We start from the raw sequence: 23,431 nt of genomic DNA, 5'->3' as shown, positions 1-23,431 counted from the left end.
ATAAATAAATAAAAATGAAAAGAGCAAAAAGTTTATTCCACACATTGCTTGCTGTCTCTTCTTGGTCAGAGAAACAGAAATATTTATAAATGGAAAAATCATGTTGTCAATCCTTGTTTATGTAACATTGAAATTTCCATTTCCATTGCAAAAAGAAGTTTATATTGTGCCCTGGGACAGAAAAATGCAGATTTCCTCAACTATCTGCAGTTTCTCTTCTTTTTAAAAAACTTTTTACTTGCCAGGTGTAGTGCGGTGTGGTGCATGCCTTTGATCCCAGCACTTGGGAAGTAGAAGTAGAAGGACAGCTGTGAGTTCAAGGACAGCCTAAGACTACATAGTGAGTTCCAGGTCAGCCTGGATTAGAACGAGACCCTACCTTGAAAATTCAAAAGACAAAAAAATATGTTTTTCTTTTTTTGAAATTTTTATTTATTAGAGAAACAGAAACACACTATGAGCACACCAGGGCTGCTTGCCTGCAAATGAAATACAGATGCATGTGTCACTTTGTGCCTCTAGCTGTATATAGGTGCTGGAGATTCAAAAGGTGGCCAGCAGGCTTTGCAAGCAGTGTCTTTAACTTCTGAGCCATTTCCTCAGTCCGCTTTTTTCTTTTCTTTACTTTTAAAAAAAATAGGGCTGCAGAGATGTCTCAGCGGTTAAGGCACTTGCCTACAAAGTCTAGTGACCTGGTTCAATTCCCCAGTGCCCACGTAAGGCCAAATGCACAAAGTGATGCATGTATCTACAGTTTGTTTGCAGCAGCTGGAGGCACCGAAGCGCCCTTCTCTTCAGTTCGTTTGCAGGGACTGGGGTCCCTGGCACACCATTTCATTCTCTCTCCAGAGAGAATGGGCACCCCTGGGCCTCCAGCTACTACTACAAACGAAATCCAGATGCATGCGCCACTTTGTGCATCTGGCTTTACCTTTACGTGGTAGTGGGGAATCGAGCTGGGTTATCCTTCACAGGCAAGCGCCTTAATCACAGAGCCATTCCTCCAGCCCTCTTTACTTTATTGTTATTGTTGAAGCAGGGTCTCAGGCTGACCTCGAACTCATGGTGATCCTCAACTTCAACATTGTGAGTGCTAGGACACCCGGTTTTACCTGCAGTTTATTTGCCGTTAGCTCAAAATAACCTTTATGCCAACGTGGCATGTTTTGTAGTGGCATATTCTCAGGCTTACTAGCAATTATTGTTGTATTTTTACAGTTTTGTCTTCCTTTCTGGTCTCCAAGCAACTGGGAGATAGACATTGCACACAATACGCTCCCCTGTTCCTATTGATGACTACATAAGTGTATAGCACCTTTCCTTCCTCCTTTTTTTTTTTTTTTTTTCCTATCAAGAGAGCAATTTCCACGGGCTCCCAAAAGATTGCATTTGTATTATGCCCACCCTTTGGTGGGCCTGCAGTTTCCATCTGCGCAAGGCAGGCCTAGCTTTGTGCAGGAAGCCAAGAGGCCCAGACCACCCAACCTGCCCGACACTCCCGGGTAGCACCGGGCTGGGCTGCGGAAGAAGTGCGCGCTCTGAAGAACGTCGAGTCATTCCCCGAAGACGTGAGGGGCGCTTCCCAAGGCTTCTCGGCGACCGTGGCACCGGGCGGCAGGGACCCGGGGCTCCGGATGGAGTTTCCGCCCGACCCTGGCGGGCGCACCAGGGCGGCGCCGGGCGCTGCGGGTTGCAAGGAGCGCGGGACGGGAGCGCCGGAGCCGGCCGAGCCCCGCGCGCCCCCCGCCCCCGCCCCCCCCCCCGCCCCCCGCCCGCGCCCCGCGCCCCCGCCCCCCGCCCCCCGCCCCCCGCGCCCCGCGCCCACGCCCAGCGCCCGCGCCCCACGCCCCACGCCCCGCGCCCCCGCGCGACGCGAGCGGCCGGCGGAAGTGCTGCGCACTTCCGGGTGTTGTCTGGCCGCCGCCGCCGCGCGTCCCGGGTCTCCGCGCTGCCGCCGCCTGGGTGTGTGGAGCCCCGAGCGACGTCACCGCCATGGCTGGCATCAAAGGTGAGCCGGGGCGCGGGTTGCTAGGGCGGGGGCCGCCGGGGAAGGGGAGGCGGGGCCCCGCGCGGTCGTCTCCTTCCCTTCCCGGGGGTCCCCGCGCCCTGGCGCTGGCTGCGGAGGTGGGCGCGGCGCCCGGGGTCGCTCGTCGCCGCCCGGGGCCGTCACCGTCCCCACCCCATCCTGGAGACCGAAGCCCGCGCGACCCGGTCGGCCGGAGTTAGCCCGGGAGAGGCGGCGCAGCGCGGAGTCGGGGCCTGGCGGCCGGGTGCCCGCAGTGGGAGGGCAGGGTCGCTTCCTCGGAGGGACGCCGCCGGGAGCGCGCCCCGCTCCTCCCGAAACCGGCGAGCGCGCTCCGGAGCCCCTCGCATCCTGGTAGCCGAGGCGACCCCCGGCGCGCCTGCGGTCGTCCTTCCTCCGCGGTTAATGCACGTTACACTTTTCTGGTGTAAAAGTTTGGGGGGGGGGTTGTTTGTTTGTTTGTTTTGTTTGTTTTAGCTACAACCTAATGAAACAGTACTGGACTGTATTTTCCTGGGAAAGGGGAATGTTGCATTCGATAGAACTCTTCAGTCGTCCTTCCACTGAGATTAGAAGCAAAGTTTTTGTTTGCTTCTTAACTGGGTGTTACATTGATTTCTTGACCGGCTGCTTTGTAGAAGGCAGGCACGCAGGGAGTAAACAATTTGGATAGCAGCTTTTTGTTTTGTTTTGTTTTGTTTTTCCTTTATGGATGACTTTGGTTGAGCTGCTTTCTCTGGGTCACCTTTTCCCATGTGGGGTTTATTCTCAGCGTCTGAAAACATTTCCTTTCCCATAGATAACCCTTGTCATTTGCGCAAGTAGTACGTTTTCAGATGATTTGGACTGTAATAGACCCTTAGATGTTGCCTGTGTCCCATTTCTTCAGTCATTATAATGAAAGTTTGTTTTTTTTTAATAAAGAAAGAAAAGAAAATAGCTTTGCAGTTTACTTCCCCATATTCATCTGGAAAAGGGAAAGATCTCCAGAAGAACTGTATATACATTTTTGGTTTCCGTTATCAGGATGTTTCTTCCTGTAGACCTATTGCCTTTAAGTTAATGAGTGTTGCTATAGAGATCATGAAATATTCCTTGAGCCATTTGCCTGTTTCTCTATGATCTGTTCTGTTTTAGGCTGAATTCCCTGCTAGGAAAGTTGGCCCTTTCTCCAGTTTCTTGTAATCACATAATCAGCACCTTATCTCTAGACAGTGTGTTCCAAAATTGGGCAGCTCCATCCCTAGCCTAGAGGCTTTGGGAGTAGAACCAGACTCGTGAAAGTTTTTTCTTCCAAATATTCCATCATTTAGTTACTAATAAATTCTTGCCATATTGATGTATCAATTCAGACAATAGTTTACATATAAAAAATCAGCCTTCTTGGGTTGTACCTGCAAGGTGGTAAAGGTGCTTGCCTACAGAGCCTGACAACCTGAGTTTGATTCCCCAGCACCCACGTAAAGCCAGATGCACAAAGTGGCACATGAAAGTGGGGTCCTTTTGTAGCGGGTGGAGACCCTGGCATGCCTCTTCTCTCTCTCTCCCTCCCTCCCCACGTCCCCCCTTGCAAATAAATAAAAATAGTTTGTTTGTTTTTTTTTTAAATCAGTCTTCCTACCCGGTGTGGTGGCACACACCTTTAATCCCAGCACTCGGGAGGCAGGGTTAGGAAGATTGCTTTGAGCTGGACTGAGACTGCCTAGTGAATTCCAGGTCGGCCTGGGCCAGAGTGAAACCATAACTAAAAAAAAAAAAAAGTCAGGGCTGGAAGAGATGGCTTAGCGGTTAACGTGCCTGCCTGGGAAGCCTGAGCACTCATGTTGGACTCTCCAGGTAAGCCAGACACACAGTGATACAAACGTGCAGTGTCACACAAGCACACAAGGGGGCGCACTCGTCTGGAGTTCAGTTGCAGTGGCTGGGGGCCCTCACATGCCAATTCTCTCTCTCTCATTAAAAAAAAAAAAAGCCAGGTTTTTGGGCTTGCCTCAAAAAATAAAAACTGAAAAAGAAAAAAAAAATCAGCCTTCTTGCTGGTTCTATAGAAAAAGCAGGGGCTGACAGGAGCTGAATAGATGGCTTAGCGGTTAAGGCACTTGCCTGCATAGCTGAAGGACCCAGATTCAATTCCCCAATACCCACGAAAAGCCAGATGCACAAGATGGCACAAGTGTCTGGAGTTTGCTTGCAGTGACTAGAGGCCCTGGTGTACCCATTTCCTCTCTCTCCTCTCTAATAAATTAAAGTTTAAAAAAAGGACTTTTGAGCAGTTTATTTAATCTCATTGCCTGTTATATGCTATGACTGGAAGGTGAGATATCACGTAAAATTGTTTTTGAACATCTTTTTAATACTGAATATGGAATAAATTGAAGAATTATCCCAGAATATCTTGATTCCCAAACAACTCCAAGGAGTTTGCTTGATTATACAGTGGCATTTGAGATTAACTGGAGATTAAGATGTAAACAAATGCATAATAATTTCTTATACTGTAGCACTTACAATAAAATTATGTTTTAAAAATGTGGGGCTTTTTATTTATTACGGAGAGAGGGACAGAGAGAGAGAATGGGCGCGCCAGGGCCTCTAGCCAGTGCACACGAACTCCATATGCCTGCGCCCCCTGTGCAGCTCACTTCCATGGGTACTGGGGAATCGAGCCTGGGTTCTTAGTCTTTGTGGGTAAATAACTTAATTGTTAAACCATCTCTCCAGCTATGAAAATGTGTGTATATTTTTATAGATTTTTTTAAAAGTACATTTAAGATTTTTATTTATTTATTAAGGACAGAGAGAAGGAGAGAGGGAGAATGGGCGTGCCAGGGCCTCTAGCCACTGCAAATGAACTCCAGACACATGCTCCACCATATGCCTCTGGCTTACGTGGGACCTGGAGAATCAAACCTGGCTCCTTAGGCTTCACAGGCATGCACTTTAACCACTAATCCATCTCTCCAGCCCCAAAACTGTGTTTGGATTTTAGAAACTTTTCTCCTTATAGTTCCTTATTTTTTTTGTTTGTTTTGGTTTTTGAAGTAGGATAAGCCCAGGCTGACCTGGAATTCACTATGTGGTCTTAGGGTGGCCTCAAACTCTCAGTGGTCCTCCTACCTCTGCCTCCCAGGTGCTGGAATCAAAAGCATACACCATCAAACTTGGCTTTTTTTTTTTTTAGTGGGTGTCACTATGTAGTAGCCTGGAACTCACTCTGCCTGCCTCAGCCTTCCTAGTGCTGGGAGTACAGGCATGTGCTGCCACACTCAGCTTCTCATCAACTTTGTAAGACTGCACTCTAAGAACTTAGACTTTTTTTCCATTCTTTTTTTTTTTTTTTTTTTTTTTTTTTTGGATTTTAGAGGTAGGGTCTCACTCTAGCCCAGGCTGACCTGGAACTCACTGTGTAGTCTCCAGTGTCCTCAAACTCATGGCAATCCTCCTACCTCTGCCTCTCAAGTGTTAGGATTAAAGGCGTGCACCACCACACCCTGCCTTTTTTTTTTTGGACCAGAATGTTTATTCTCTGTCACAAGCAGATAGCCTCCAACACTGTGTTTAGGCTTATTACTTGCCGAGGTTATCACAACCATGCTTTTGTGAGCTTTTTCTGCCTGACTTAAAACTTTTCCTCATTCTTCTCTCCTGGGCCAGGTCTTGCTCTTTGCAACTCTTCTAGTTCTTTCTTATTTCAATGTGGAAATAAACTTAGAAAACTTCATGTCACAAGATACAGGTAACAGTAAAACTTTTGTGAAGAACATTTCTTGACACTGAATTTTGTTTTGATTAGTTATATAGAATATCTATTGAAAGAAACATACATAGCATAGGTAATTATTTTTTTCTTCATGCAGAATCATGACATGTAGCCCAGGTGAGCCTAGAGCTTGCTGTGTAGCATAGCTCCCCTGAATTCATGATCATTCTCCCTAGCCTCCTGAGTGCTCTGTATGTCTCTGTACCTAGCTCTAGATGACTGGGGATTTTATTTGTTTGGGGCTTTGTTTGTTTGTTTATTTGAAAAAGGATCTTATGTAGTGCATTCAGGCCTCAAACTGGCTATGTAGTTTAAGATGACCTTCAATTCCTGATCCTCCTGCCTCTGCCTCCCGGGACTGTTTTACAGATGCCACCACACCTGGTAGGTAATTCATTAAAATAATGTGGATTTTTTTTTAAATTTTGCTTTTCCTGGTAGGGTCTTGCTCTAGCCTACACTAACCTAGAATTCACTATCTAGTCCCAGGGTGGCCTCAAATTCACAGTGATCCTCCTACCTCTGCCTCCTGAGTGCTGTGATTAAAGTTGTTCACACCACTATGCCTGGTTAAAATGTTTTCTATTAAAATTCACATCCAGCAACTGTGACACAAAAAGAAAATGAATTAAAAGCTTAGGTTCTGTGTTTTTAAAAGTTTGCTTTAGTTCATGGGCTTTGTGACACCAGTTTTGTTTATAGTGACCTTTGCTTCCTCCAGAGTTGTGAGTTATGCTCTGGATAAATGACCTCTGACTAAATAAAGCGTTTTCTGTACAGTATTTGCAACAGTAAACTTTGGTCTTTGGCAGCTGTATTTCTAAAAGTAGAGATAATTTTTACTTATTCAGAACATATTTATTTATTTACTTATTATTTTTCAATATAGGTTCTTACTCTAGCCCATGCTGACTTGGAACTCACTCTGTAGTCCCAGGCTGGCCTTGAACTCACACTGATCTTCCTAATTCTGCCTCCTGAGTGGAGTGCTTCCATTAAAGGTGTGTGTAACCATACCCCACCCAGAATGTCTTTTCATCAGTATGTTTAGTGTTCAAAGAGAATTACTTGCCTTGTAGCTGTAGTTCTTCTCATTTCATAGAACTGAGATAAATTTTTTAGACAGCTAGTTAGTGGCTAACAGTGCCTTCCAACTCTCAGATTCTTTGTTGCCTCTACTGTTAAATGATTCTGCAAACATTGTTATTGAGTGTTAAGAGCTGGGACATAAGCATCAACAACAGGAAAACTTGCTCCCTTATATCATACAAACAGTTAAGAAGGAAGGACAAATAAAAATCAATATGGGCCTGGAGAGATGGCTTAGCAGTTAAGGCACATGCCTGTGAAGCCAAAGGACCCAGGTTCAATTCTCCAGGTCTCAGGTAAGCCAGATGCACGTGATGGTGCATGCATCTGGAGTTAGTTTGCAGTAGCTAGAGGCTCTGGTGCACCCATTTCACTCACTCACTCTCCCTCTCTGTCTCTAATAAATAAATAAATAAATAGAATTTATTTTTTAAATGGATGGACCTGGAAAGGATTATACTAAGTGAGGTAACCCAGGCCCAGAAAGCCAAGCGCCACATGTTCTCTCTCATATGTGGATCCTAGCTACAGATGATTGGGCTTCTGCGTGAGAAGGAAAATACTTGGTTGGTAGCAGAGGCCAGTAAGTTAAAAAGGAGACATACAGGGAAGAGAAAGGAAGGGAGGAGGATACTTAATAGGTTGATATTGTATATATGTAAGTACAATGATTGTAATGGGGAGGTAATATGATGGAGAATGGAATTTCAAAGGAGAAAGTGTGGGGGTGGGGAGGGAGGGAATTACCATGGGATATTTTTTTATAATCATGGGAAATGTTAATAAAAATTTAAAAATTAAAAAAATCAATATGGAGCCAGGCATGGTGGCACATACCTTTAATTCCAGCACTCAGGAGGCAGAGGTAGGAGAATCACTGTGGATTCGATGCTACCCTTTGAATACAAAGTGAATTCCAGGTCAGCCTGGGCTACAGTGAGACCCTCTCTCTAAAACCAAAGCAAGCAAACAAACAAAATCAATATGTAATTGCAGCTGTGATGCTGAGCTAGGAGCTGAATAGAGTGGAAGACCACTGTGCATACAAGGAGCGAGCGCCTCTCTGCCTGGCTTCTCCAGAGTACATGAGGTGCTTTGATTGAATCTCTGCTTATTTGTCACCTCATTAGAGACGCCTTTCCAGGCCACTTGCACTCTCATTCCTTATCCTACCTGGTGGTTTTTGTCATTGGATATTTATTTATTTTTACGTTTACTAATTTCTGTCAGAAATCATATTTATTGAACAAACATGGAATGGTCAACCTCATTTTCTCTTTCATTCATTTGTTAAATATTTATGGAGCACCCACTATGTGCAGGCACAATATAAAATCCTGGGAGAATCTAGATGAAAAACAAGCCAGTGCTCCACCCAGGAGACTCAGGTAGGAGGATCACCATTAGTTCCAGGCCAGCTTGGAGCTACAGAGTGAGTTTCAGGTAAAGCTGGGCAAGAATGAAATCCTGCCAGTAACAAATGAGAGAAAGAGAAAGAGGGAGAGAAGAAGAAGAGAGACAAGAAAAGACACACAGGCTTTGTCCTACAAGGGTTTCCATGGAATCAGGTATTATTTTAGGGTACAATAAGCACTTAAGGAAGTTAAGTGCATAGATGAGGAAGGCTGATGGCTACCAAATAACTCAGCAGCCATAAAATAGATGAGAGCTATTGTTTGCTTTTATTTTAAAAAATGTATTTTGCAGCCAGGCATGGTGGCTCACACCTTTAATCCCAGCACTCAGGAGGCAGAGGTAGACCGTGATTTCAAGGCCACCCTGAGAATACAGAATGAATTCCAGGTCAGCCTGGACGGGAGTGAAACCCTAACTCAAAAAACCAAAAAAAAAAAAAGTATTTTGCAGGGCTGAAGAGATGGCTTAGTGGTTAAGGCATTTGCCTGTGAAGCCTAGGGACCCAGGTTCGATTTTCCACTACCCTCGTAAGCCAGATGCACATGGTGGCGCATGCATCTGGACTTTGTTTGCAGTGGCTAGAGGCCTTGACACTCCCATTCATTCTCTTCCCCTCCTCCCTTCATAAATAAAAAATAAAAATTTTTTTTAATTTTTTTTTTTATTTATTTGAGAGCGACAGACACAGAGAGAAAGACAGATAGAGGGAGAGAGAGAGAATGAGCGCGCCAGGGCTTCCAGCCTCTGCAAACGAACTCCAGATGCATGCGCCCCCTTGTGCATCTGGCTAACGTGGGACCTGGGGAACCGAGCCTCGAACCGGGGTCCTTAGGCTTCACAGGCAAGCGCTTAACCACTAAGCCATCTCTCCAGCCCTAAAATACTTTTTAAAAATATATTTTGTCTGGCCTGGATATCCATGGCCTCACAGTGCCTGACACTACCTGCATAAGACCATCACAAGAGGAGAAAAAGATCATGACATCAAAAGTAAAAGAGAGACTGATTGAAATGGGGAGGGGGTATGATGGAGAATGGCGTTTCACAGGGGTAAGTGAGGGGAGGGAGGGTATTACTGTGGGGTACTTTTTTTTTAATTTTTATTTATTTATTTGAATAGCGACAGACACAGAGAGAAAGACAGATAGAGGGAGAGAGAGAGAGAATGGGCGCGCCAGGGCTTCCAGCCTCTGCAAACGAACTCCAGACGTGCGCCTCCTTGTGCATCTGGCTAACGTGGGACCTGGGGAACCAAACCTCAAACCGGGGTCCTTAGGCTTCACAGGCAAGTGATTAACCGCTAAGCCTTCTCTCCAGCCCATATATATATATATATTTTAATGCAAGGGCAAGGAGCTTTATTTTGGGCTTAAGCTCAGGCTCTTGACTTCACCAATAACATAGAAGGGGATGGGCACATGATTGGTTGATTTAAACAGTGTACTCTTCTGGTTGGCTTGGGATTTTGATGGGCTGGGTCTAGGGGAATTGAACTTATCTATGACTACAGGAATGTGTGGCGTAATCAGTTTCCATTAAGTGTTAAACCCACCCTTACCGGAAGATAAAATCTTAGACCTTGCTGGGAAACAGAAACTTAGGCCTACTGAGGACCTTGAAGCCTGTCATGGCATCCATCTGGTTCCTGAGTGCTTCATTCCCCCCTGTCTTTGTACCATGAGGAGAATCTTGGATCCCAACTGAGTTAGTTAGTGGAGTCTAATGGTATATACTGTAATGCAAGGTCCTATTGTGATTAGCAATAAAAGTAAAAGTAATGGCCCTGCTAAAGTAGACAGCAGAGTTATTAACCATGGGGACTGACTGGACCATGACTCAGCCATCCTCTATGAACTTCTCTTTCTTTTCCAAATTCTCTCGTACCTTTACCATGAAGTCTCTAATTATACCTGAATGGTTGATATAAAAACAACATTCTTCCCTTAAGGCTACACATAGTCCCCCTTGCTGGAGGAATAATAAGTTCAAACCCCATCTATTCTATAATACAACCTCAGCTAAGGAATCTACATTTTTCTCTAGTATTTTTTATAATCATGGAAATTGTTAATAAAAATAAATAAATAAAAATCTTTAAAACTGTATTTTGTCAGGCATGATGATGCACAGTTTTAATTCCAGCCCTGAGGAACCAGAGGTATTATAGTGCATTCCAGGTCAGCCTGGACTAGAGCAAGACACTACCTTGAAACCACCTCCCCCCCCAAAATGTATTTTATTCTCCCACAAGAATGTTAGTAACAGGGGTTAAGGGAAAAAAAGAATATTAGTAACAGGAAGGGACAAAGCTTATTTTTTTTTCATTGCTGTCTTCAGTAGCATACATTCAGTGCTTATATTTGTTGTATGGGAGAATAACTTTGTTTATTTATTTGACAGTGCTGGAAATTGAACCCAGGGCCTCATGTATACTAAGCAAGTGCTCTACCACTGAGCTGCATCCTCAGCCCCTCCATGAGTAAATAAGAAATAATTATATGTAATAGGGGTAGTTGGTATAGCCAGGAGCTTTGGAAAACTTTCAGAGGAAGAGATGTTGTTTGAGTTTAGTCCTGGACAAAGAATAGAAGTTAAGTTGGAGGAAAGATGGGAGGGGCAAGAGCTTCTGACTTGAAAGGGCAAGTGCTGTCCTTACCTTGTCCCCAGTGCCTGCTGCATGCCGAGCTTCAGGAGACACTTCCCGAATGAATGAAAATCTGTCTGAGGTCGAATGACAAACACGTACAGAGGCCACATAGGTGAGGGACCCTGCTAATTTTTTTTCAATTTTTTTTAATTTATTTATTTGAGAGCGACAGACAGAGAGAGAAAGACAGATAGAGGGAGAGAGAGAGAATGGGCGCGCCAGGGCTTCCAGCCTCTGCAAACGAACTCCAGACGCGTGCGCCCCCTTGTGCATCTGGCTAACGTGGGACCTGGGGAACCGAGCCTCGAACCGGGGTCCTTAGGCGTCACAGGCAAGCGCTTAACCGCTAAGCCATCTCTCCAGCCCAACCCTGCTAATTTTGAGCAAAGGATGAATGCCAGTGTTGCTAAAGTGTGGGGAGAAAGGGTCATTGCTTCATAGGACATACATCAGGAAGGTAGATAGGACCTCAGGGCTTATTTTGAACTAAAGAGAACAAATGACAAGTTCAGTATTTTCATAGCAATGCTGCATTCCCCTGTAAGCTTAAAGTGTTGCATTTGCTGCATAATAGAATTTTTCTAGACTTTTTTTTTTTTTTTTTTTTTTTTTTAGGCAGGGTCTCACTCTAGCTCAGGCTGACCTGGAATTCACTGTATATTTTCAGGATGGCCTTGAATTTATAGCGATCCTTCTACCTCTGCCTCCCAATTGCTGGGATTAAAGGTGTGTGCCACCACAGGCAGCTCTTGACTTTTCTTTTTACTGTAACTGCAAATATAATGACATTAAGAGCTAAGTAGACATGTTGAAAGTTGGTATGACCTATATCAGTGCTCTCCTGACAACCAGATTTGCCCAGCTACCCTGTTAGTGGTTGTCTTGACAACCATTTTCATCCTGACATGTACTCAGCAGTACTTGGCAGTATTTACCCTTTCATAGCTGCCTTGGTCTATGTGCGCTAGCTTTATATTAGTAACTTTTAGACCATGCATGCATCTTCTGAATTTTGACTTTTTTTCTGTTAAGGATAATAGACCATACCATTAAAAAGGGAACACAAGGAGAGCCGGGCGTGGTGGCGCATGCCTTTAATCCCAGCGCTTGGGAAGGAGAGGTAGGAGGATCTGTGTGAGTTCAAGGCCACCCTGAGACTACATAGTGAGTTCCAGGTCAGCCTGGACTAGAGTGAAACCCTACCTTGAAAAACAAAACAGTGGCTGGAGAGATGGCTTAGCAGTTAAGCGCTTGCCTGTGAAGCCTAAGGACTCCGGTTTGAGGCTCCATTCCCCAGGACCCACATTAGCCTGATGCACAAGGGACGCACACATCTGGAGTTTGTTTGCAGAGGCTGAAGACCCTGGCACACACGTTATCTCCCTTTCTCTCCCTCTCTCTCTCACACACTTCCTCCTTCCCTCCCTGTCTGCCACTCTCAAATAAATAATTAAAAAAAAAAAAAAGGAACACAGGGGGAAGCCTCGAGATGGGCCAGTGGTTAAGAGCTCTTTCCTTGTAAGTATGAAAGCCTGAGGTGATCTTAGACCGCCCAAGTGCAGCACCCCAGAACCCACATAAACAGGTAGGCATGGTCATGCATTGCCTGTAACTCTGTGGGGAGCAGACTAGAGAGTCCCTGGGCTCACAAAAAATAGCAAGGTTTTAGCAGTTACGGTACTTGCCTGTGAAGCCTAAGGACCCAGGTTCAATTCCCCAGTACCCATGTAAGCTAGATGCACAAAGTGACACATGCATCTGGAGTTCATTTGCAGAGGCTGGAAGCCCTGATGCACACATTCATTCTTATTCTCTCCCTCTGCCTTTCCCTTTTCCTCTCTCTGGGTGTGTGTATCTCTGTCTCTAATAAATGAAAACAAAACATTTTTTTAAAATAGGAAGCTTCAAAGTCATTGAGATACCATCTCAAGGAAAACAGGAGGGTGAGCAATGTATGGGCATTGGAAGTTCTCTGGCCTTAGCATGTGTGCTTGGGGCCTTGCCACCTACCTGCATGCATACGTCACACACACACACGACACCATAGAAACAACACGTACTAAAGTTCCTTTCTTAGCCATTGAGGATGCAGAAATACATGTTATGTAAAAGTCAAAATTGGTCCTTATTATCTTAAATATAAACCATGAATTAACTATATGTAATCAAAAATGTTGTTTCTGGGCTAGAGAGATGGCTTAGTGGTTAAGGTGCTTACCTGCAAACCCTAAGGACCCAGGTTCAATTTCCCAGGACCCATATAAGCCAGATGCACATGGTGGTGCATGCGCCTGGAGTCTGTTTGCAGTGGCTAAGCTCCCTGGTGTGTCCGTTCTCTCTCTCTCTCTCAAATTAATAAATAATTTAAAAAAAAAAAAAAACACTGGCCAGGTGTGGTGGCACATGCCTTTAATCCCAGCACTCAGGAGGCAGAGGTAGGATCGCCATGAGGCCAGCCTGAGACTACGTGGTGAATTCCAGGTCAGCTTGGGCTAGAGCAAGACCCTATCTCTGGGAAAGAAAAGTAAAACAGTTATTTCTTTTTCTTTTTCTTTTTTGGTTTTTTGAGGTAGGGTCTCCCTCTGGCCCAGGCTGACCTGGAATTAACTATGTAGTCTCAGGGTGGCCTCGAACTCACGGCGATCCTCCTACCTCTGCCTCCCAAGTGCTGGGATTAAAGGCGTGCGCCACCACGCCTGGCTATAACAGTTATTTCTGATGACAGACACGTGAGAGCACTTTACACTGGCGTGTATATGCATGTGTAAACATTGCACAAACTGTTTTAAATTTTTTTTTGTTCATTTTTATTTATTTATTTCAGAGAGAAAGAGGCAGATAGAGAATAGGCACACCAGGGCCTCCACCCACTGCAAACAAACTCCAGATGCATGTGCCCCTTGTGCATCTGGCTACTGTGGGTCCTGGGGATTCGAGCCTTGAACCGGGGTCCTTATGTTTCACATGCAAGTGCTTAACCTCTAAGCCATCTCTCAAGCCCAACAAACTTTTTAAATTTTTTATTATATATTTGTAAGCAAGGAGAGATAAAAGAGAGACAGAATGGGCATGCCAGAGCCTCCAGCTACTGCAAACAGACTCCAGATGCATGTGCTACTTTGTGTATCCGGTTTTACATGAGTACTGGGGAATTGAACCCAGGTCATTAGGCTTTTCAGGCAAGCACCTTAATTGCTGAGCCATCCCTCCAGCCACTTTACAAACTATTTAAAAATCTATAATAAAAGTAACTAAAATAATGAACTATAGGCAAGTGGAACTCTTATTACTGCCCAGCCCTCTGCCCCTTGTAGTGTACCCAATAATCTATTTTCTTTCTTTAAAATAATGAGTAATTAAAAAAAAGAGGAATGACCATTTACAGACATCCTTGGACAATTTTTCTTTTAAGTTTTGGGGACTTGGCTATTGTTTTGAGGTAGGGTTTTCCTGTGTTGTCCAAGCTGGCCCTGAATTTCTTGGGCTCAAGTGACCTGCCTCAGCATTCTGAGTAGCTGAACTGCAGGTGCATTCCACCGGGCCAGCTCTCCAGCTTTCTGCATGTTGAGGGGGTGTGTGCAAAAGCAGAAGCTGCCGAGAGAAGTTGAGCAAGACACCTTGAAAGTCTAGTGGAAAATGTGCTTTTTAAACGTAATGATGAATGCTATAGCAGGAAGGGCAGTGATAGTGGGGAATGTAGCATGCTAGCAGTGACTCAAAGCTCTGAAAAATCAGTGCCCAGGGAGTATCCTTGTTGAGATGCTTTAGGACCAGAAGTGATTCGGATTGCTGGTTTCTTTAGATTTTGGAATGTTTGAATATACATAATAAGGTATTTGGGAGATAAAAGCTAAATCTAAATACAGTTTATATCTCATATATACCTTATGCACATAGCCTGAAGATAATTTTATACAATTTTTATTATTTTTTAGTATTTTATTTTTTTTAATTTATTTGAGAGAAAGATGCAGAGAGAGAGAGGGAGGGAGAATATGGGTACTCCAGGGCCTCTAGCCACTGCAAACAAACTCCAGACACAAGTGCACCTTGTGCATCTGCCTTATGTGGGTCTTGGGGAATCAAACCTGAGTCCTTTGGCTTCACAGACAAATGCCTTATCCATTAAGCCACTGCTCCAGCTCGCCTACACAATGTTTTTAATAATTTTGCGCATAAGACGCAAAGTGTCACGGTGTAGAATGTTCCACTGGCATCATATCAGCACTCTAAACATCACTGATTTTGAAGCATTTTGGATTATGCTCAGCCTCAAACGCTATTTTGCCTAAAAAAATGCCATTAAGACTTATTCTGAAACTACACGATTGATGGTTTAAAGAGAACTCACTGTTTTGTTTTCAGACAGGGTTTTATCCAGTAGCCCAGGCTGGCCTGGCAGTCACTATGTAACTCAGTATGGCGTCAGATTTTGTAGCAATTCTACTTGAGCCTCCCAAGTGCTGTGATTACAGGCATGAGCCTACACACCTGGCATAGGGCCTTTTAATATGCTTAGATTTAAGAGGAAATGGTTTGTTTTGTTTTACTTCTGGGATTATGGGTAGCAGTCAAACTGCTAATGCCAAGGAAGATGATACTAGCTTAACTAAGTGATCTTTCTGTTGCATTTTATCTGCCATGCAGCTTTGATCAGTTTGTCCTTTGGAGGAGCAGTCGGGCTGATGTTCCTAATGCTTGGATGTGCCCTTCCAATATACAAGTATGTAAATGTTTGTCCTCTGAAATGTTTAAAGGTAAAGTTTTTCTGCTTTTAAAGCTTTAACAATATCTTGTTTCCTACTAGAAAAGTAATGTACAGAAAGGTTAATTTATCAAACTAAAATCTTTTAAAAAAAATCCTTAGTTGAGCTGGCCATGGTGGTACATGCCTTTCATCACAGCACTGGAGAGACTGAGGTAAAAGAATCGTCATGAGTCTGATACCAGCCTGGACTTCAGAGTGAGTTCAAGACCAGCCTGGGCTAGTGAGACCCTACCTCAAAAACAACAACAACAGGGCTGGAGAGATGGCTTAGCGGTTAAGCGCTTGCCTGTGAAGCCTAAAGACCCCGGTTCGAGGCTCGGTTCCCCAGGTCCCACGTTAGCCAGATGCACAAGGGGGCGCACGCATCTGGAGTTCGTTTGCAGAGGCTGGAGGCCCTGACGCGCCCCATTCTTTCTCTCTCCCTCTGTCTTTCTCTCTGTGTCTGTCGCTCTCAAATAAATAAATAAATAATTTAAAAAAAAACAACAGCAACAAAAGTTTTTGTAAAGATACTAGAATACCAAGGGGCACAAAACTTTAGGTTTTTACCTGCTCATTGACAGCCTGTCATGGATGACATGGTCTGTAAGTCCTACTAAGCTAATGTACTGCTGCTAATATGAAATCTAAGAAAGCTTGAAAACATCTTTTTACAGAAAATAATTTAAACAGAGTCATAACATCATTGACTTAATCAAAGCAATGGAAACAGTTTTTTTTTTCCTTAGGAAAGAAAACTTTTTTGAAACAGTATATCACTGTGTAGCCCAGGCTAGCCTCAAACTCAATCCTTCTGCCATAGCCTGCTAGACCTGCATGCACCACCATACCAGCTTAGAAAACCCCCTTTAAAATTAAAAGTAACATTTATGTAAGTTTGTTAAGGGCTAGGGATGTAGTTCAGTTGGTAGAGTACTTGCCTAACATGCACAAAGACCCGGGTTCTCCCTTCAGCACTACCTGAAGTAGGTGGTGTACACATGTAATTCTAGCACTCAGGAGGTGAAGGCAGGATTATCAGAACTTCAAGGTTATCCTCAGATACATGGCAAGGTTGAGGCCCAGTCAGTGCTCTATGAGACTCGTCTCTCCCCCCCCCCCAAAAAAAGATAAATTAGTAAGAAGACAACAGAAAAATAAACAAGCATGAGAAGAACCATATTACTAATAAACACATGAAAATATACTCAACCTCACTCAACACTACATGAAATCCATTAGTAAGATAAAGCAATACATAGACAGGCACTGTTAGATACTAGCAGGTAGCAAGTGGGCAGAGGCCTGGAGGGTATATACAGGTTTCTTAGAGACTACTTTACCTGTATCTGGTAATTCTCTGAACCAGCCCTCTGTTTCTTAAAATTCCTCATGCAAATCCATCTACAGCTGTTTGCAAAGATACAGTTGGGTAAGAGTATCAATGTCATATGTCTATAATAACAAAAAAGAAAACTACTGACATGGAGCATATCCATCAAAAGTGAAATTATGGGGGGTTGGGTTCAGCTAGGGAGGCAGCTCAGAAAATTGCTTGCCACATACGCAGTCGTGGTGTCGTGCAGCTGTAATCCCAGCACTGGGGAGGCAGAGACATAAGGAGCTCTGGGGCTCACTTGTCAGCCAGTCCAGCCTAATTGGTGGACTCCAGGCCAGTGAGAAACCTTGTCTCCAAAAAAGTGCATGATGCTCCTGAGGATGACATCCAAGGTTATTTTTTGACCTACACATACTCACATGCGTATGTACAAACATACATAAGTCCTTTTTAAATTATGATATAGCTGTCAATTAAAATACTAAGAAATGAAGACGAGCTGTAAAACACTGATATGTAAAGATATGTTATTAAATGAAAAAAGTGGAGCGGCTGATGCACCTTCATTAAGTTTGTCTGTGTGAGATTGTGGAAGGAGGGGTCCATAAGTAGCTTTTTAGGAAAGTGGTGGTTGGGAATTAGGACAGGTTTAGAGACCTTTTAATTTTTATCTTTTGTGCTTTTACATTGTCTAAATATTGTTCTTAAGCATATATTCCATTTGTAATCATTTTATTCTCTTAAATGTTTAGGAAAAGACTAAGAAAAAATGAATAGGATTTTATTTGAACTTAGCTTCTAGGAGCCGGAGAGAGATAGCTCAGTGGTTAAAGGTGCTTGCTTCAAATAAGCTTCTAACTACAAGAGAATCAGTCTGGAAGACAGCTCAGTGGATGAAGTGCTGGACTCTAAATGCAAGTGAATCAGGCTGGATGATGGCTCAGTGGATGAAGTGCTGGACTCTAAATACAAGTGAATTAGGCTGGATGATGGCTCAGTGGATGAAGTGCTGGACTCTAACCACAAGTGAATCAGGCTGGATGATGGCTCAGTGGATGAAGTGCTGGACTCTAACCACAAGTGAATCAGGCTGGATGATGGCTCAGTGGATGAAGTGCTGGACTCTAACCACAAGTGAATCAGGCTGGATGATGGCTCAGTGGATGAAGTGCTGGACTCTAACTACAAGTGAATCGGGCAGGATGATGGCTCAGTGGATGAAGTGCTGGACTCTAACCACAAGTGAATCAGGCTGGATGATGGCTCAGTGGATGAAGTGCTGGACTCTAAATGCAAGTGAATCAGGCTGGATGATGGCTCAGTGGATGAAGTGCTGGACTCTTAACTACAAGTGAATCGGGCAGGATGATGGCTCAGTGGATGAAGTGCTGGACTCTAACCACAAGTGAATCAGGCTGGATGATGGCTCAGTGGATGAAGTGCTGGACTCTAAATGCAAGTGAATCAGGCTGGATGATGGCTCAGTGGATGAAGTGCTGGACTCTAAATACATGCACATCACTGCAATGTGTAGATTGTTTTATCAGTTTTAAAGATCATTTATTTATTTGAAATATTTTTCTTTTGAACTAGAACATCAAAGCATTACAGAAGTAGTGGGAAGAGCTTCCACAGCTTTCTCCATTCATCACGTGTATCATAACTGCAGTTGTCAAAACCATAAAATGACATTGGCACGGTACAGTTAACTAAACAGAACACAAAAAGGCATCTATTACAATATTACTTTCAGTTCTTTTTCTACATTTTGACTTCAGGGTTTTGGAAGGTCTTAGAAACTTAAGGGAAGCTTAGTTAAGGCAGGATGTCAAAGGCATGAATCTTGAATTTTAGAAGTTATTGTAAGGCAGGCATTGTGGCCTATGACTTTAATCTCAGCATTTAGGAGGCTGAGGTAGGAGGATCAACATGAGTTCAAAGTGAATGTGGGCTAGAATCAGACCTTACCACAAAATAAAGAATAAATAAAACCCAAACAAGTTATAAGATAAATATTCTCATTTTTCTACGATTATTTACAAGCTAAAATAAAAAAAAAATAATTTGGGGCTTAGATTTACAAAGACCTTTTAACACTAGAAAATAAAATGTTGTGTCATAGTTGCTTGCAGGGACAATGGGGCTCAGAGTTCCTGTCCTTCAGTGTCTCATCCATAGCCTGTGCTCAGCTACAGTCTACCCTGCTTACTAGTCCTGGGGTCTGAGAAATAGAAAAGCTGATCTTTATGTGTAGAAGAGTGACATTGATAACAAAATGGACAATAACTTTTTTTTCTTCTCTAGCCAATATTGGCCGCTGTTTGTTCTGTTTTTTTACATCCTCTCACCGATTCCATACTGCATAGCAAGAAGACTAGTGGATGACACAGATGCCATGAGCAATGCCTGTAAGGAACTGGCCATATTTCTCACAACAGGCATTGTTGTCTCAGCTTTTGGACTTCCAATTGTATTTGCCAGAGCACATCTGGTAAGCTAACTATTTTCTATGAATTTTATTAGACTGTGCTAATTTTTGTCTTAAAGTTTTTGTTACTGACATGAAAAAGAGGTGAGGGATATTAGACCCTAGGAGAGATTGAATCCTAACTTTCTTTCTTGCTAACTAATAACAATGATATTGGAGGGCTGGGGATGGAGCTCAGGTGTTAGAGTGCTTGCCTTGCTGCTTGGCTAGAACCTTGGGTTTGACCCTCAGCACTACATAAACTCAGCATGGTGTTACAGGCCTGTAATCCCAGCACTCACACTGGGGAGGTAGAAGCAAGAGGACCAGGAATTCAAGGTCACCTCAGCTATGTAGTGAACTAGAGGCTACCCTGACCTACATGAGACCCTGTCTCAAAACTGAAAAATAAAAGCAAATAAAAATTGAAAAGAATCAGATGCTGGAGAACCGGGCTTGAGCCTCTGCAGTATCAGTGGGCTTGCCAGTAGCTTGCTGTCAGAATAGGCTCATAACTACCCAGTGTAGAGCAGCCATGGCCTGCCCTGAAAATCCCATTCTCTGAAGCTGGGAAAGTATGCTAAGGGAAAGGGTGGAGCTAAATCCACTCAGTTCTGCTCCTAGACTCACCAGTCACACCAGTTTCCAGAGAGGTAGAGAAGACAGAGACTGACCATCTTCAGTGTGAAGGCAATTACTCTCCCTGCCCTTAAAAGAATATATGCAAGTGTATTTTATCTCTGGTACTGAAGACTCTTCTCTAAACAGATCTTTGGGCTCTCTAAGAAAAAAACAAATTTCTTTATAAGCAGTAAATTGTCAACTTTTATGATGTGGGACAAGGACTGGGGATATAACTGGTAATTGAACAGTTGTTGAGAATACACAAAGCCCTGGGCTAGATCCCTGCTAAAGAATCTTAACATTCTTGTAGCCCAGAAGTTAAACTTGTTTTTAAATAATTACAACCTTCTAACATTCTGTCCTTTGAAACCAACTAATGGCAAATAAAAGCTGTTATATAAAAGGATTGGTCTGTGTTATATGGTGGTTATCACAATATCTTTACTTCAGATCATGATTGGCATATACAACTAGAACTTAATTTGCTTTTCATTTCCCTTTGCTTTTCATATCTATTACTGCTTATGCCTTATTTCCATAGATTGAGTGGGGAGCATGTGCACTCGTTCTCACGGGAAACACGGTCATCTTCGCAACGATACTAGGCTTTTTCTTGGTATTTGGAAGCAATGATGACTTCAGCTGGCAGCAGTGGTAAACACGAAGGAGTCACTGAGCTGTTGTCACACGGACTTCTCGTCATGTCAGCGTCTGTGCACAGGAAATGGGGCAGGAATACTGAAACGTAGCAAGCCTCTGGGAGCGTCTAGGTGCTCCTGTCTCACTTTCATCATATACCTGTTATTTCCACAGAGATTTGGGAAAGGATTAAAAGGATCTCTGTTTGGAAAGCTTGACAGATTTCGTACTTATCTATAGTATGCTTTTTTTGTGGTGTCCTACTGAGTCTAAAATATTTTATGTTTTTTTTTTTCAGTTTTTTTTGTAAATCAGTTTGCAATGTTCAATATTTTTAAAAATGTAATCACCATTTGCATTGGTTTAGAAATTCAGAATTCTGACTGTATTACTGGGCTAAAAGTATATGTTTTCTCTTAAAATTAGTTAACCTCCATTATTATAAAAATAATTTTCCAGTCAGTCAGGATGACATCACTCCAAGTTTTATTCAGACCGTTGGCATACCTTATAAATAAACTATTTACTTAGTGCAAATATAGCTGCATTTATACCTCAGAGGGGCCAAGTATCATTGCACATACCCTCTATAAGGGTTGCTGGTTTTACTAGTAGACAGATGTTTGTGAATTGAAAATTATTTTATGGAATTGCTACCAAAAAAAGTGCTTTTCTTCCCAATTGTTCAAGGAATTTGTGTTAAACTTCAAGGTGTGGGTGTAAAGACAGATTTTGACATACTGTTTTTATTTTTGTTAACTTTGATGTAAGGAAGTGAGTTGCAGTGTGTGAAAGAGCAAGAGCCCCACTGTTTGAATGCTACTCTGTTTCCAGGTGGGAGTTCGGGTCAGATGGACACGCCCAGAACTGCTATTAATGGGGGAAAGTTGTATGCTTGCACCATATGTACCAGAAGACCTCCCCCTGCTTCCTCCTATTAACTTATTTGTAAATTGTATATATTAAGTAAAAGGACTTGGCAAATATAGTTTAATAACATTTAGAAATGTTTGATGACTGGGAAAATAATTGCTATGCCATATATTATGAGTGCTCCTCCCCAGCAAGGCCTGGCTGCAATTTACAAGTTAGTCTTGCAGGGAACATACATTAAAATTTTAAGACTTAGACCATGGTAAGAGGTATTCTAAGGTTATATGTAATTTTAAAATATTTAAAACAAGTTTCCTGTATATGTCTTAATTATTTGGGGTGTGATTTCATCTTGATAAATCTACTATTTCCTTATAAAAGGTATTTATTGTATGAATTAATGCAGAGTAGCCAAATCCAGCTATGTAGGAGCTTCAGAAACCTGTCCAAAAAATTCCCAGTTACCAGGCATGATCAAATTGTGGTGGTCTGCCAGGTGTGGTGGCGCACGCCTTTAATCCCAGTACTCGGGAGGCAGAGGTAGGAGGATCACCATGAGTTCGAGGCCACCCTGAGACTACATAGTGAATTCCAGGTCAGCCTGGGCCACAGTGAGACCCTATCTTGAAAAAAAAAAAAAAATTGTGGTGGTCATTTGCATCTCATGGTTATCAATACCTGTTTCATGAGCTGGTTATGAAAATGTTTGAGTTGATTTGACATTATTTTGCTAAGAATATTTGTATGTTTATTCAGTCTATTTACATAAAATATTATTTTTGCCTTCAGTCAAAACTGAGTAATCATGACAACTATCTTATTTTGTAAAGGTTATTTCTCAAGAAAATGGTAACAAATTTGGATTTTGTTCAGTTTCTTACTAAAGATGTCTAAGAGTGGGGGGTTTTAAATTTTGTTTTACCTAATCCAATCCAAGTTTTATTACTTTTGCCTGAAATGGAAGCAGTGTGAAATGTCTGTATGTGGCTATGCCATTTATGCATCAGGCTGAAAATGGCTTGTTGGAAATTAATGTTTAAGACTTGAAGAAGAAGATATGCATAATTGGGCAGCTGTTGATACAGTTGCAACTCAGTGCCTGTGAGCTACTGGATTGGGGGAGGGACAGGAAGTTCATTCTGTGATCCTTCTCTCTTTCCTGTTCCCTAACAGTCTCCGAACAGTGCACTAATACGGTGTGTTCATTTGGCCATAGTCCCCTTTTCTAACTGCTGCATAGTCTTTCTGTGTACTATTTGCATTGGCAACATTGTGTCTTGGACCCTACACACTAGCTTGACAGTGCTATCTGGTGTCTGAGCTAGTTACTTGAGATGTGAATTTTCCATAAAATATGCACTGACACACATTTGCCATTCTTCTGTGAAAAGAAAGAAAACTTGATGATGGAACAATAAAGATTTAAATATTCATTTTAGTTTGTGGGTATTTTTGTAGTAAAAGTATACTAAAGTGTGTGAGGTACACTTATTTTATTAATGTGATATAGAGCCAGGCATGGCAGTGGACATCTGTAATCCCAGTATTTGGGAGGTTGAGGCAGAAGGATTAAGAGTTCATGACCAGCCTGGGGTGCATAATAAGTTGGAGACCATCCTGGGCTACATGACCCCTGTCTAAAATATAATAATGATAATGATAATGATAAGTAATGTTATATACATGCTAGGCAAGTTCTGTACCACTGAGCTAATGCCCAGGGTCATTTGTTTTTAAATTTTCTTTTTTATTTTTAAATATGCTTATTTGATAAAGAGGGAGTGTATGAGCATGCCAGGGCCTCCTG

At 42.9% G+C, this 23,431-nt stretch overlaps 1 protein-coding gene across 1 annotated transcript; it reads left to right on the top strand.

The window, feature by feature from the left end:
* Positions 1–1,899: 1,899 nt before the first annotated feature.
* Leprotl1 (leptin receptor overlapping transcript like 1) lies at positions 1,900–23,057 on the top strand. Its single transcript, XM_004666933.2, has 4 exons — positions 1,900–2,008; positions 15,583–15,658; positions 19,326–19,512; positions 20,654–23,057. The coding sequence occupies exons 1-4, from the start codon at positions 1,993–1,995 to the stop codon at positions 20,768–20,770; spliced, it is 396 nt and encodes a 131-aa protein (XP_004666990.1). The 5' UTR covers positions 1,900–1,992; the 3' UTR covers positions 20,771–23,057.
* Positions 23,058–23,431: the final 374 nt, after the last annotated feature.

Source organism: Jaculus jaculus, chromosome 9, assembly GCF_020740685.1.
Source record: "Jaculus jaculus isolate mJacJac1 chromosome 9, mJacJac1.mat.Y.cur, whole genome shotgun sequence".
NCBI lineage: Eukaryota > Metazoa > Chordata > Mammalia > Rodentia > Dipodidae > Jaculus > Jaculus jaculus.
The sequence above is the reverse complement of the archived record's forward strand: the minus strand, read 5'-3'. Positions and strand labels throughout refer to the sequence as shown.

Bases quoted from the DNA above. Each gene is read 5' to 3' on its own strand.
- Leprotl1 (XM_004666933.2), top strand. The intron at 15,659-19,325 runs GTATGTAAATGT...TTTCTTCTCTAG, and splicing joins TGTGCCCTTCCAATATACAA to CCAATATTGGCCGCTGTTTG. The intron at 19,513-20,653 runs GTAAGCTAACTA...TTATTTCCATAG, and splicing joins TATTTGCCAGAGCACATCTG to ATTGAGTGGGGAGCATGTGC.